Consider the following 15352-nt stretch of genomic DNA (forward strand, 5'->3'; position numbering starts at 1 on the left):
TGCTTTCGGTATGTGTGGCCTTTCATAATTCCATGTGCATTCTTTGATTGTTTTTTTTCTAGATCTGAAAGATATGACATCAGAATTTGATGTATCTTGTATTAAATATATAGATTAATTTTGGTTGAATAACTATTTTCACAATATTAATTCTGCCAATCCAGGAGTATGGAAGATCTTTCTGTCATCTAGCATCTTTTTTCCATTTCCTTTTTTGATGTCTTAATGTTTTTATAGTAGAGGTCTTTCACTTATTTGGTTAGGTTTATTTTTTAGATACTTAATTTTTGGAGCTATTATGAATGAAATATTCTTCCTAATTTCTTCTCTGAGAATTCATTGTTGATATATATGAAGGCTACTGTGTGTATATATATATATATATATATATATATATATATATATATAATAGATAGATGATAAATAGATGATAGACTGACAGATATAGATAGATAGATAGATAGATAGATAGATAGATAGATAGATAGATAGATAGATAGATAGATGATAGATAGATTGATTTGTATCCTGCACCTTTAATGTAAATGTTTATTAGATCTAGAGTTTTCTAGTAGATTCTGTAGTCTGTTAAATATAAAATCTTGTTGTCTACAAATCAGGACAGTCTGACTTCTTCCTTTCCTATTTCTATTCTCTTTATGACTTTCTCTTGTCTAATTGCTATACACAATACTTAAAGCACTATATTGAATAAGAGAGGGGACAGTGGGCATCCTTGCCTCATTCCTGATTTTAGAGGAAATGCTCTCAGTTTGTCTGTTTAACATAATGATAGCATAGGTTTGTTTTAATTCCCCTTTATTATTTAGAGCTGTGCTCCATCTATTCCCTATGTCTCTAGGGTGTTCATTGTGAGAGCATGTTGAGCTTTGTCAAATGACTTTGTGGCATCAATTGGGATGATTTTGTGATTTCTGTCCTTAATTTTTATTATATGGTATATTACATTTACTGATTTGCATGTGCTGAATCAACCATGCATCTCTGGGATGAGGCTCACTTGGTCATGATGTATGATTTTCTTAATGTGTTTCTGAATTTGATTTGCAAGTATTTTATTAAGAATTTTCAAGCTGGGCCTGATGAGGCATGCCTTAAATTCCAGCACTTGGAGGACAGAAGCTGAAGGATATCTGTGAGTTCAAGGCCAGTTTCATCTACATGGAGAGTTCCAGGACAGCCAAGACTACACTGAGAGACTCTATCTCAAAACAACTAAAACAAAACCAAAACAAGAATTTTTTGCATCTATGTTCATCAGAAAATTTAGTCTGCAATTATCTTTCCTTCTTCCCCTTTTGCCTTTACCTGGTTTGGGTACCAAGATAACACTGGCTTTGAAGAACAAGTTTGGTAATGTTCCCTCCCTTCTGCTTTGTGGAATAAAATAAGAAGTGTTTGTAGTGAGCCTTGGGCAACTGATAGAATCCAGCAGTGAATCCATCTGGTTCTGAGCTCTGCTGTCAGGGAAGACATTTAATTACAGTTTTGACCTCATTGCTTGTAATGGGGACTTGCAAGTTATTTATGTATTCTGGTTTTAATTTTGGTAGGTCACATGCATTTAGAAAGGTATCCATTTCTTCTAGGCTTCCCTGCTTTGGGAGTGTAAGTTATCCAAGTGTTCTCTTACCATGTGCTGGATGTATTTTATTGGAGTCTGTTGTAACAACTTTTCCTTTCTAATTTTGCTAATATAGATCTTCTCCCTTTTTCTTTTTGTCAGATGGCTTAATGGCTTGTCAATCAGACTAACATTTTCAAAGAACAAACCTTTGGTTTGATTGATTTATATATTGTTCTTTTAGTTACTATTACATCAATTTCATCTTTAATATTCATTATTCTATTTACTAGTTTTAGAATTGGCTTACTGTTGTTTTTCAAAAGTCTTGAGATGTGTCATTAGATAATTTGAGATCTCTCAGGGCAGGTATGTGTGCTTGTGTCTATGTATTTGTGTGAATGTATTCCATATGTATACAGGTGCCCATGGAGGTCAGGAGAGAAAGATGGATCCCTTAAAGCTGGATTTATAGGTAATTTTGAGCCACATGATATGTGTTACAAATCTGTTTAAATTATTTATCCCACCTGGTTCATTTAGTAGGTCCTATACATCCATAAAATCATCTGTTTCTTTAAGATTTTCCATTTAATTTAATAAATGTTTTAAGGTATATCAGAATTATTTTCTGAATTTCATTGGTGTCTGTCATAATGGCTCTTTTTTCATATCTATCTTTACTTAATTTGGGCCTTTTGTGTCTTTTATTTAGGTTGGTTAAGGGTTTTTCAATCTTATTTATCTTTCTCAAAAAAATACTTCTTTGGTTGTGTGGCCTTCCCCTGGAGCGTAGTCAACCCGCCAGGGGATACACCCTTAAAGAAAACAGTCTTTCCCTCTCCTGTTAGATATCAATTGTAGGCAGAGTTTCTCTGTGTCCCAGCAGCCACTTCCCAAAAACCACAAAGAGGCTTAATATTAATTATAAATGCTTGGCCAATAGCTCAGGCTTATTACTAACTAGCTCTTACAACTTAAATTAACCCATTTATATCAATTTACATTCTGCCACATGGCATTACCTCTCTTTCATCTTGCACTTCCTGTTTCCTCTTCATCTCTGGCTGGCAACTCCTCTGATTCTGCCCTTCTTCTCAGAGTGCTTAGTCTGGTTCTCCTGCCTAACCTTATCCTGTCCAGCTATTGGCCGGTCAGCTTCTTTATTAAACCAATCACAGTGGCATATATTTACACAGTGTAAAGGAATATTTCACAATCAATAGTTCCTTAGTTAGGCATGAGACTTCACGCCCACCCACCCCCTCCATGCTTGAATTTTGCCTGGCTTGTACTTGCACAGGTCTTGTGCTGTCTCAGCTATTATGAATTCATGTGTACAACTGTCCTGCTGTGCCTGGAAAGTACTGTTTCCTGTAGTCACCTACCCCTGTCTCTTACAACCTTCCCACGTGGTCTTCCACAATGATCCCTGAGCCTAGGGAGGGTATGTGTGATACAGCTGTCCCATTTAGGGTTGATCATTCAGCAGTTGTTCTGTGCATTTTGGCCAATTGTGGCTCTCTGCGTGTGTTAATCACCATCAACTGCAGAAGAAGCTCCTCTGAGGAGGGTTGAGAGATACATTAAACTATTGATACAAGGGCAAGTCAGTGTAATGCTATGTCCATTTAACAGAGTAATGGTAATAGGTTCTCCCTAGGCTTATGACATGTCTGCCACTGGTTCTTGGCCCTCATGGTGCTAGAAATTAGTTTCATCCAAGCTGAGGGTGGTTGATTACTCTCATAACATTTATGTCATTCTTGCACCAGTGGGCATATCTTTCTAGGCTGATCATTGCTGTAGCTGGTAGGGTTCACAATTGGGTGAGGCTGGCGATCACTTTTCTCCTTTGGTAGTTTGTATAATGCTTTATAGCACTGTGAAAGCTAACCAGTAGGGAGAAAACTTCCAGACCAGTATCAGCTTGATTCTTTTCATATTCTGTGACTCAAGTATATGGTGTCTTCAGCAATAGGGGCTTACCATAAAATTCTGGAGACTAAACAAGGGCACTGGCAATATCCTGTAATGTCTGGGGATCTATGGAACTTTACTGAACAGCAACTCCAAAAGAGGCTCCATTACTGATACTGACCTTTTTGTTTGTTAGCCTGTGGTTTCTAATAGGGGACTCTCTCTCTCTCTCTCTCTCTCTCTCTCTCTCTCTCTCTCTCTCTCTCTCTCTCTCTGTCTCTCTCTCTGTGGGGGGGGGGTTAGAAAGCTTCTACAGTAGTGGGTTTCCATGTGACTTTTTCAAAAGGTCTTTAGTGTTAGCTATCCCTCCCTGTATTCTCTCCTCTCCATTGTCCTTCCCCCTGACTGACTTCACTTAACTCTTCCTGTTCCAATATTCCCTTATCCCTTTATACTGCTGCAATCTATTAAAGGTGTGTGCCACCACTGCCTGGCCTCTAGTGGCTAGCTCCACACTCTGATCTTCAGGCAAGATTTATTTGTTAAAGCACACACAAAATATCACCACAATCTCCCCTCCCTTTTGATCATTCCCCAATGACCTTTTATTCATGTTCTGACCTCTATAGGTATTCCAAATGAAACACATATATCTGAAGATTCAAAACTACCACCCACAATTGAGAGAAAATGGGTGACACTTGTCTTTCTGGGCCCAGATTTCCTCACTCAGAATGATGTGGTTCTGTCTATTTACCTGCAAATTTTGTAATGTCTTTTATTCTTATTTTTCTTACTTTTTAAAATTAAAATATAATTACATCATTTCTTCCCTTCCCTCCCCCCCCATATTCCCTCTCAAATTCATGACCTCTTTTTCTTTGTATTATATACACATATATGTGCATATTTATTTATAAATATATAAATATAAACTTTCTCAGTACATTCAGTGTTACTTGTAGATATGTGATTTCAGGGCTGACCAGTTGGTATTTGATAACCAATTAGACTCCTCCTTGGGGTAGACTGTTTCTCACAGTCTCAGCATTCCTTATTTGCCTGTAGTTTAGGGGTGTGACCTCATGAGATTTCCCTCCTTCCATGTTAGCGTGTCTATTAGTGTTGTACTTGTTCAGGTCTTGTTTAGGCAGCCATGTTGTTGAAGTACCATAGGTGAAGCGTCCCTATCATTGCTAGGAGACACAATCCCAGAGCCGATTTTCTGGCCCTCTGTCTTTTACAATCTTTCTGCTCCCTCTTCTGCAATGTTCCCTGATCCTTAGAATTGTGCTGTATATGTATGCCTCGGGACTGGGTACCCATGACAGTTGTTCTTATTTATAGACCAGTTGTTGTTTTCTATAATGGCCTCTGTCTGTTACAAAGAAAAGTTTCCTTGATGAGGCGTGAGAGCTACACTTATCTGTGGGTGTAAAGATAAGTGTTTAGAATGCAATTGGGAATCATGCTGGTTTGATAAATGGTGATAGAAGGTTCTTCTCTGAAACCCATGACCTCACTAGTCCCCAGGAAGCCTGATAGGTTTTCAGTACCAGACATGATTTCCCCCTATTGAAGGGGCCTAACTCCAAATAGACAGCTGCTGGTTAGTGTAGCAAATATCTTAAAAGTTCTTATTAATAAAAGCAAACCTGGGCCAGGTATTGGAGTGAATGCTGGAAGATCAGAGAAGCAGAACAAGCCACAGCTTCCTCACTCCACCAGTTCCTCAGCTGATCTTGTTTCCTCAGACTGGAAGCCTCTGTGTCCTTATCCAAATGAATCGCAGCTGAACTGCTTCTAGAAAGCCTGAAATCTTAACCAGCCAAAAGCTTCTAGTTTCTGGTCCTCACGCCTTATATACCTTTCTGCTTTCTGCCATCACTCCCTGGGATTAAAGGTGTGAGTCACCATGCCTGGCTATTTCCAGTATGGCCTTGAACTCACAGAGATCCATGCCTCCATAAGGCTAGGATTAAAAGTGTGAGTGCCACCATTTTCTAGCCTCTGTATCTAGTGGCTGTTCTGTTCTCTGACCCCAGATAAGTTTATTAGGGGGCACAATATTTTGGGGAAACAATACCAACACAGGTTACAACCAAGACATGAGTGCCATTATTGTACCCTTAGGGATATCTTGCCATACTGGTCATTATTGTGGATCATGGGCATCACAGCTGGGTAGGAGCATTGGTTGCTTCTCTCCCTTGGAAGCTAGCACAACTCCTTCTGGCATGTTGAAAACTAGTCCTCAGGAAGGAGGCTTTCAGGCCAGATCCAGCTTAGATCTTCTGAGTCCTAGCTGAAGAGTATGGTGTCTTCAGCAATTAGGACTATTAGAAAGTAACCAAAAGCAAGAACAACAGCCTATATTGTTTTGAGAGTCTCTTCGAACTACTGACCAACAACTTAAACGGGAGTTTCTCCTGCATGGTACTGGGACTTTTGTTATGGCTCATGGGGAAAGCATTGTCAGTCCAAGTGGCATAACTTCATTTACATGTATTAATTTACACACATATATACATATATGTATATGCACATATATACTGATTATCTATTATATTTAATTTAGGTAAATAAAACATTATGATTCTTTATGGCTTTCTCAAACATCCTTAGTGTTATTTTCCCTCTTTATTCCCTCTCCTTCTGTATCGACCTCCCTCCTCCTCCCCAATTAAAGCCCCTTTTCCTGTTTTTTTCCATTTTCCTCTTCATAGCACCTATATCCTGTTATTCCCCTCTCCTGTGCCCCCTACCATGGTCCCTTTTTATTTTCCTGGTTTCTACAGTTACTCTATATTATATAGTCACATATGAAAATTTGGGGCTAGATAAGAGAGAGAGAGAGAGAGAGAGAGAGAGAGAGAGAAAGAGAGAGAGAGAGAGAGAAAGAGAGAGAGAGAGAGAGAGAGAGAGAGAGAGAGAGAGAGAGAGAGAGAGAGAATGCATCATTGTCTATCTGGATCTGGCTTACCTCATTCTGTATACTTTCTAGTCCTATCCATTTACCTCCAGATTTGATGATTTCATTTTTCTTTACAGCTAAACAGTGTTCCATTGTAAGAATATACCACATTTTTCAGCATCCATTCATCAGCTAATGAACATTCTGATGAGAAATCTCCTGATTATGTTTCTATTTCCTGACTATTGTGAACAGAACATGAAAGAACATGGAAGTATCTCTATAGTAGGACATAGAGTTGGGAGGAGGTTTATGCCCAAAAGTGACATAGCTGAATCATGGGCTACATCTGTTTCCAGCTTTTTAAGGGATGTCCACTGTGATTTTCATAGTGGCTGCACTGGTTTGCATTCCCACCAGCAGTGAATAACTGTTACTGTTTCTCCACATCCATGCCAGCATTTGTTCATCATTATCATCATCACCAGCAGCAGCAGCAGCAGCAGCAGCAGCAGCAGCACCATCATTGGTTTTTTGGGGCAGTATTTCTCTGTGTATCCCTGGCTGTTCTGGAACTCACTCTGTAGACTAGGCTGGCCTTAAACTCACAGAGGTCTACCTGCCTCTGCCTCCCAAGTCTTGGGATTAAAGGCATGTACCATCACCACCTGGCTTATTATTTTTAATCTCAACCTTTGCTATTGGGGTAAATTGAAATATCAAAGTAGTTTTAATTTGCATTTCCCTGATAGCTATGGATATAGAACATTTTAAAGAAATGCTTGTAGCAGAAGTTTTCCTGTGTCCCACCCAGCCCATCACTCAGAGGCTTATATTAATTACAAACTGGATGGCCTATGGCACAAGCTTCTTGCTAGCTAACTCTTATAGCTTAACCCATTTCTATTAATCTATAAGTTGCCACGTGGCCATGGCATTACCAGTCTGCTGGCATCTTGCTGCTCCTTGGGCAGCGGCTGGCATCTCCCCTTACTCTCCTCTCTCCTTTCACCATCTCTCCTGGATTTTCCCGCCTGGCTCCATCCTGCCCTGCCATAGGCCAGTGCAGCTTTATTTATCAACCAATCAAAGCAACACTTCTTCACAGCATATAGAAAGACATCCCACAGCAAATGTTCCTCAGCCATTTGTATTTCATCTTTTGAGAATTTTGTTTAGTTTCACATCCCATTTTTATCAAGTAGTTTATTTTCTTGATGTTTAATATTTTTTAGTTCTTTGTATATTCTAGACACTAGTCCCTTGTCAGATGTATTGCTGACATTTTTAGAGTCTTCCCTTTTATATGAATGACAGTATCTTTTATTTTTCTGTTCCATGAGATCCCATTTATTAATTCTTGGTCTTAATGTCCTTGCTACCAGGATTCCATTCAGAAAGTCCTTTCCTGTGCCTACAACTTCAGTGTAGTCTATACTTTGGAATGGAATACATACAGTGTACCAGGTCTTTTGTTGAGGTTTTTGATTCATCCGGAGTTGAGTTCTGTGCAGGGTGAGAGAGAAACATCTAGTTTCATTGGTCTGCATGTAGCTATCTAGTTTGGTCAGCACTGTTTGTTGAAGATGCTATTTATTCTCCAATGCATATTGTTGGCCTCTTGGTCAAAATTCAGATGGCTGTAGGAGTGTGGGCTTACGTGTGGGTCCCCAATGACTAATATGTCTGTTTTACACCAGTACTACACTGTTGTTGTTACTATAGCTCTGTACTGTAACTTGGAACCTGGGGATACAGCCAATGTGTTTTTCTTCCAAAGTGCAGGACTCCCTTGAGCATTCATATAAAGCATATCTAGTAGCAACAAACTCCCTCTGCTAACATTTGTTTATCAGAGGATTGTCCTAATTTCTCTCTCACTTCCTACTTTTTAGTATTAATTAATTTGTGTAACTGTGATAGTGTAATGTTTCCATACATACACACTTTTAATAAATCAGCCCACTGACTTCTGGCCTCCTAAATTCTGATGAGAAGTCTCCTGATTATCTTACCGATGAATCCATTCTTTCTTGCTGCTTTTAACATCATCTCCCTATCTTTGGCTTTTGAAAGTTTGGTCATAGCATCTCTTAGAATTGGCCTCTTCCTGTTGATCTTACTTAAAATCAAGAGGGAAGTTTATATTTGTATACATCATCAAATGTTATACTTACATATTTATGTACTCTATTAAATTTGAGAATTTTGGGGCCATCATTCCTTCAAACAGTCTTTCTCTTTGTCTCTTTCTTCTCCTTCTGGGACTCCTCCAGTGCGTTGGTGGTCAGCCTGATGGTGTCCCAGGGATCCCTTAGAGTCTCTTCACTCTGCCAGACTTTGTTCTTTCTTCCTTCACACTCAGTCATCTCTATCACCCAATTTTTGCTTTCACTAACTGTTTTCTGTCTGCCAAAATCCACCTTTGAGACTTTGAGTCAGTTTTTCATTTTAGCTGTGGTATTTGCAACTCCAAAATTTCCTTTTTATTTCTTTTTAACTTTTTTTTTGATATTTCTTTTTGCTCATATGTTGTTGCTTGATTTTCTCCATTCCTTCTTTTGGTCCTTTGGATGTCTTGGAGACTATTGCAAAGTCTTTGTCTGATATACCTGTCAGTCATCTGGTGTTTTTCAGAGATAGTTTCCATCAATCCCAGCCCCTAAATGGGCCACACGTCCCTATTCTTTTGTATTCCTGGAGTTTTTGTTTTTGTTTTAATTGAAATGCCAGCATTTAAGTCTAATATTGTAGCAATCCAAGAAATCAGATTCCTTTCCCCAGGGTTTGCTATTGTTTTGCCTTTTTTATTGCTTTATGCTGAATCTGTATTGAAAGATCAGTCTGAAGTATAGATTTAAGGTCTCGGGTTTTTCCCATCACATGCATGATCACTTTGTAATTCTCTTTTAAAAATGCAATTGTTTTATATGTCCTTCCCTTTAATGCGTAGCTCCAAAAAATAGCAAATGAATGGATGAGAAGAAAAACACCTGGTCTTAAAATTCCCTAGAAGTCACTTGGGTCAGGAGGAGGGACTCGCACTGCAGTGGGAGTACGACAAAGATGACCGGCGGTCTTTACACATGCATTACAACAATCAGATGCAGCAACCAGAGCACAGAGCCTCTATTTCAGGGATGCAGGGTCTTTGGGGCCAGCCCTGACTCCTGTAAGCTATGTGCTAGCTTTTCTAAGAATACATGCACAGCTGCCTGCCACAGGACTGACATGGGAGGTGGGCAGCCACTATGCTAAGAGCTGAAACTGATAGGCACTAACTGCAATTTACCATCAAAGATTCTCCCGCAAGTTGAAAGCCTTTAATAGACCCAAAAGTTCCAAAATAGTGATATCAGACGTATTCAAACCATGCAATTATTGTCTAGGTGGGCAGGCCTCCAGTGCCTCCCACACTGCCATCTTATCTTCCAGAATACTTTCTCTGCTTTGCTTGTCGTTAAAATTATAAAGCTGGCTTAGTGTGTGTGCTTTTAGGACTAGCTTTTTCATTCAGTGTGATGCCACCAGTCTCTCTCTCTCTCTCTCTCTCTCTCTCTCTCTCTCTCTCTCTCTCTCTCTCTCTCTGTGTGTGTGTGTGTGTGTCTGTGTCTGTGTCTGTGTGTGTCTGTGTGTGTCTGTGTGTGTCTGTGTCTGTGTCTGTGTCTGTGTGTGTTGGTGCTGTGAATGACACAGGAGGATCTCTAGCATGCTAGGCAAGCGTTCCACACCTGAACTCTGTCCCCACCCTGTGAGTATTCTTACACATGTTTTGTTTTTAGATGTATTTCAGGAGTTTCTCTTGAGTCTGTATCTAGGAATAAATTTTCTAGGTCTTAAGATATCTAGGTATTCAATTTTGGCAAGAAAAATCACAAATTATTTTCCAAAACATTTGTATTCAATTATATTCCCCCTGAAGTGATGAGTAAGATATTCTACTGATTCATGCTTCCTTTAACTGAGGATTGTTAAGCCTTGAAATTCTCTGTTAGTCTGTGATGGTATCTCTCTGTGGTTTGACATCACGTTTTCTGATCATACAGTAAGAGTAGCACCTTCCACTCATTATTACCTGCATGCGTTCCCTCCCTGAGAAAGGCATATTTCATTTTGCCCACTTAACTCCTGGATTTTCTGACGTTAACCCATCTTTCCATTCCTATTTAATACCATGACTTGATTTTAGCAAATCCTTTCAGGCACTGCTACATTAGACTCATTAATATTTTATTTCGGGCTTCTGTATTTATATTTGTAAGAATTACAGTCATGTTCATTTTCTGGCTCACACCTGTAATACCAGGACTCAGGGGGCTTAGGCAAGAGAACTGATGAAGCCTAACCTGAGCTACATAATGAGTTCCAGGCCAGATGGAGAGAAGGAAGGGGGTATATGGTAATCCCAGTATGCCAACATAAACATAAGCAGTTAGAACTAAAATGGATGAAACAGGACACTGAGAGGTAAAGACAAAGAATGATTCCTGAAGAGCTGGAGTGTAGCCCAGTGGAAGAGCATTTGTCTAGCATGCACAGGACCTTGGATTCCTTCTCCAGCACTAAACAACAACAACAAAGAGTTCCTATAGACATCAAAACAACTTTGAAATTGATTTTTTAATGTAGAATGTTATAAATAAGAAGAGAACATAACTACATATACAGCAGACATTTAAAAGACACTAACAGGCAGAGGCAAGCTCACAACTGCCTATAATTCCAGCTCCAGGGGAATCCTGCACCTTTGGCCACTTTGGACACTGGCAATCATGTGCAGACATCCACACACAGACCCACACACATATATCTAATTAAAAATAATAAAATACATTTTTAACTCAGTTGTTCTGTGATCTGTCTGGTAATAATGGAATTTAACTGAGATCAATTTTAATGGTCTGGTACATCTCAAGCTTTCCCATCCTGTGTGTGCTTAAGAGGGCGTGTGAGATCCTTCTGCCGAAAGAAAATCCTGAGCCTTTGGCATGGTCATACTGACTGTTTTGCTTCCATTTTCCTTGTCGCTGTTGCTTTGTGTGTTTCTTGTTTCTGACTTTTAATTAGCCCCATGGTACTTCATTTTAAATTTCTTTCTTGGAAGTCATAGAAGGACACTCATGTGATATATTTTTCCATCTTTTTTTAGCCTTTTAATGTCATTTTATCTTAACCATGTCTCTTAAAAATACTTTATAGTTCTTAAATTTTTACCCAAAGGGGCAATCTTTTGTTCTCACTGACAAATGGCGTTTGCATTTTTTTTTTGCATGTTGGCATATGTGTTCTTATTAAGTTCTTTACTAATCCAAATATTTTTATTCTTTCTCTTTCTTTTTAAATGGTTTCCCTTTTTGATAAATCTCCCGTATTCATTGTCCTCTCCCCTCTCTGTGTATCCATTTGGAAATGAGCACCCGCCTGCTCCGATCCTTCTGGTCAATACTTCACCATCTTATCACACATATTCAACAAAACAGAACATTACAAATATATATGATTATCGTCCTGCCAAAAGAATTCCTTTCAAGAAAGCCTTTGGAACCGCTGTGCTCCTGACCCTTCTCTGTCCTGACATTTCCGTCCTCACAGATGGTGACTCGGCTTACACATTGCGGCACCTGCTCACCACCCTTTGAGCATCCTGGGCTGTTTTCATTTTCCCTCTTCCAGAAGTAAACTCTCATAGAGTCCTCCCTGCGGGTAAAGTGCCTCCAAGTGTGTCTGTCTGCAGATGTTTCTCTCACCCTCATTCTCCAGTGGTGCTTCTGATGGACAGCATTTCTAAAGGGACAGCCCGATCCTCTCAGCATCCTAAGAACGTACTTTCCCCTCCTGGTTCCCACGGATGTGGAGGAAACCTGCTCACAGTGCGGCTGTTGTTCCTTTTCCACGTGCTTTTAAGATGTGACTGCTTTCCCCGGGATGTTCTGCAGCTTTATGCATCTGCATGGGGACATCTTTTTAGCTGGATTGGGATGCACTGTGCCTCCTGGATACTTAAGTTGGGTTGTCTATTCTAGAATACTCGCCAGTGTCTCTTTTTTATCATTCTTTTTTGGTGTGTGTATGTGTGTGTTGTATATGCATATGCATGTTGTGTGTGGCTGTGTTATGTGTACATGTGTGTGTCTTGTGATGCATGTGTGTGCTGTGTGTGCATGTGTGTGTTGTGTATACATGTGTGTACTGTGTGTACAATGTATGTGCTATGTGTGCATGTGAGTATGTGTGTGCGTATTCTGAGTGCATGTGTGTGGTGTGTCTACATGTGTGTGTTTTGTATGCATGTATGATTGTGGGTTGTATGTGCATGTGTATGTGTATATATGTGTGCAAGCATGTGCATGTTATCACGCATGTAGGGGCCAGAGATTGACATCAGGTATCTTTCTCAATCATCTCCATTTTTTCTGGGGACATGGTCTCTCACTGAATGTGGAACTTGCTGATTTGGCTGGACTAGCTGGCCAGCATGTTCCCAGGATCCAACTGTCTCTGGGCACAGCCCGGCACTGGGATACAGGCACAGGAAACTACAGCAGGGTTTTTACATGGGGGCCACATATCCTAACCCATGTTCTCACCCTTGTGTGGCAAGCGCTGTACTGACAGTCCTCTCTCCAGCCCAGCCCCACATCCCTTTAACCGTTGTCTTCCTCACAGTTCGCCATTTTTTTCTTCCTGTGCCTCTAGCAGGATATTTACTGATCTTCTCGTTGTAGAACCAACAAAACTCTGGACTAATCTTTCAAATGTTGAATTTTCTCTTTCCCTATTTTATTTTCTCACTAGGATGCTTCTTTTAATCCGCACTTTTTTCATTTTTAAAAGTTCTATAATTTTAAAAGCCATTTCTCCTTCTTCTTCTTCTTCCTCCTCTTCTCTTCTTCTTCTTCATGGGGTCTCGCTGTGCAGCCCTGCCTGGCTGGCCTCCAACTCAAAGAGATCCCCCAATGACCTAACTTCCTTCCACCCAGCCCCCACTTCAAGATTTCCCTCTGGACACCATGAGCTGGGGACCAGGCCCTGAGCACATGAGCACTAGGGGGCATTTCAGATCCCGATGATGTCTCAGGCCCAGCCTGTGTGTTGTATTTGATAGTCCCACCATCTATAACTCTTGAGGAGATAAACCCAATGGTCTCGCTTTCACTGCCTCTCACACTCGTGGCTTGGGGTCATCTCTGTGTGTGTGGCCAATGCTACTTGTAAGCTGAGGGAACCCTATAGGCATGAAACCATAAGGGAAGGAGGAATAGAGTTGGGGGGAGGGGAAGAGGGCAGGAAGGAAGGGAAGAGGGGCAGGGAGGGATTTCCCTTTGTGTTTTGACTTGAAGGTAAGGCATCCAGGTTTGCTAAGCCCTCTTCTAAGGTTTTAATTCCGCCAAGAACATCAGTTCAGTTCTCCTCAGTACTCTCCTGAGATCCAGTTCCCCACTGCTGTTGGTCTGAGATCAGGTTTCCCCCGACCTCGCTGCCCTCAGTGTGGCCTTAGGAAGACTTCACTCTCTGGCCACCTGAGTCTAGGTGACCATGCCACACAAGTGCCCCTGCATCAAGCCTGCCCTTTGCTCCTGGCCTGCTTCCCTTCAAGACCTTGGCTTCTGGCTGCTTCGTTCCCCATCCTCACCCTTAGGACTCCATTCTTACTTGGTGAGTCTCGGGGAATGGCCCTGAAGCCTCAGCCTACTCAGATCCCACCTGCTAGCAAACCAGAAGCCGCTAGACTGCTGGATTCTGCCACAGTGCTTTGTCTAGCCCCAGCATGGTATATTACAATCCCATCTGTTCTTTTCACTCACTTTGAACCCATTATTCCTGATTATGAAGGTCTTTCTCTGCAGAGGATTTGTGGATCACGCTGGTGTTTTTTTGTGCATTTATCCCAACTAATGATTAGATGAAGAGACAAAATCCACCCCCTGCACTCTGCTAGGGTTCAAGCGAGGTCTCTCATGCCTCTCATCTCATTCAGGAGACAGCTGTTGAACACCTACTCTGCTTGGTGCCAGGAGTTCCTGACATCAAATTACTTGGTAACATTCTTTTCTCAGCCCCAGGAGGGACCACACATGCTAATGAGCCACCTGACTGGGGTGAGAGCAGGTCAGAGCTCTGGTTCTCCGTGCTATGCCCATGGCCAGATGGCTCCCACAGCTCTTCCTCCACTGATGTGAGGTTTATCCCCGTAAATGAGCTCTGGTACATATGGGGGATCCCTACCCTGGATTTGACAGTTTGGATGGGAAGTTTCTCCCGGTAGAAGTGGCTTCCATCCTTGCCAGCTGCCTCAGTTTACAGGGTGGAGTTTAGCATCCTCACCATGGTCTCCATATTAGAAGCAGAACCTATCCTGGCGGTCATGGCCATTCCGGGAGCCAGCAACAGCCAGGGCCCCCAGGCAGCTCAGCGAGCTGGTGGGACATGCAGCCTTTGTTCCCCCAGGAATAAAGTGGAAGCCTGATGAAAACGGAGTCATTGCTTTCGACTGCAGAAACCGTGGCTGGTAAGTGCTCCCCGAGGAGGACTACTGTGCCCCAGCATTTGTCTTTGGGCTTTGCCTGGCGTTTTTACCCCCTCCTCTACCCAGAGGCTTAGGAAGGGACGTCAGTGGCTTAATCCAACCCAGGAATAGGAAGACTTTCTGGCCACGCTCCTCATTCCCTCCCCATTGTCTCCAGCTCAGACCACCCTCCAGAAGCCATGCTATCTCCAGATCAGGCTATCTCCAGCTCTGGCTCTTGCCAAACTCTTTTCCTGGTAGATCAGCAGTATATCCAGAAGCCATGCTATCTCCAGATCAGGCTCTCTCCAGCTCTGGCTCTTGCCAAACTCTTTTCCTGGTAGATCAGCAGTATATCCGAGCCCCCTCCTTTCCCACTGCCGGGCCCTCAGGGACCCTGGCTGCCCTGTCAAAAAGGAGGAGGCTT

General features: G+C 41.5%; 1 protein-coding gene across 4 annotated transcripts in view; it reads left to right on the forward strand.

Moving 5' to 3' along the window:
* Positions 1 to 15352, forward strand: part of Cacna2d4 (calcium voltage-gated channel auxiliary subunit alpha2delta 4) — a 110742-nt gene that overhangs the window by 13828 nt on the left and 81562 nt on the right. For all 4 annotated transcript variants that reach the window (XM_076567771.1, XM_076567772.1, XM_076567773.1 and 1 more), the window contains exon 7: positions 14868 to 14928. In XM_076567771.1, the coding sequence (XP_076423886.1) occupies positions 14868 to 14928 (61 nt within the window). The remainder of the gene's footprint in view (positions 1 to 14867; positions 14929 to 15352) is intronic.

The sequence above is a fragment of the Peromyscus maniculatus genome, chromosome 3 (assembly GCF_049852395.1).
Source record: "Peromyscus maniculatus bairdii isolate BWxNUB_F1_BW_parent chromosome 3, HU_Pman_BW_mat_3.1, whole genome shotgun sequence".
NCBI classification, from domain to species: Eukaryota; Metazoa; Chordata; class Mammalia; order Rodentia; family Cricetidae; genus Peromyscus; species Peromyscus maniculatus.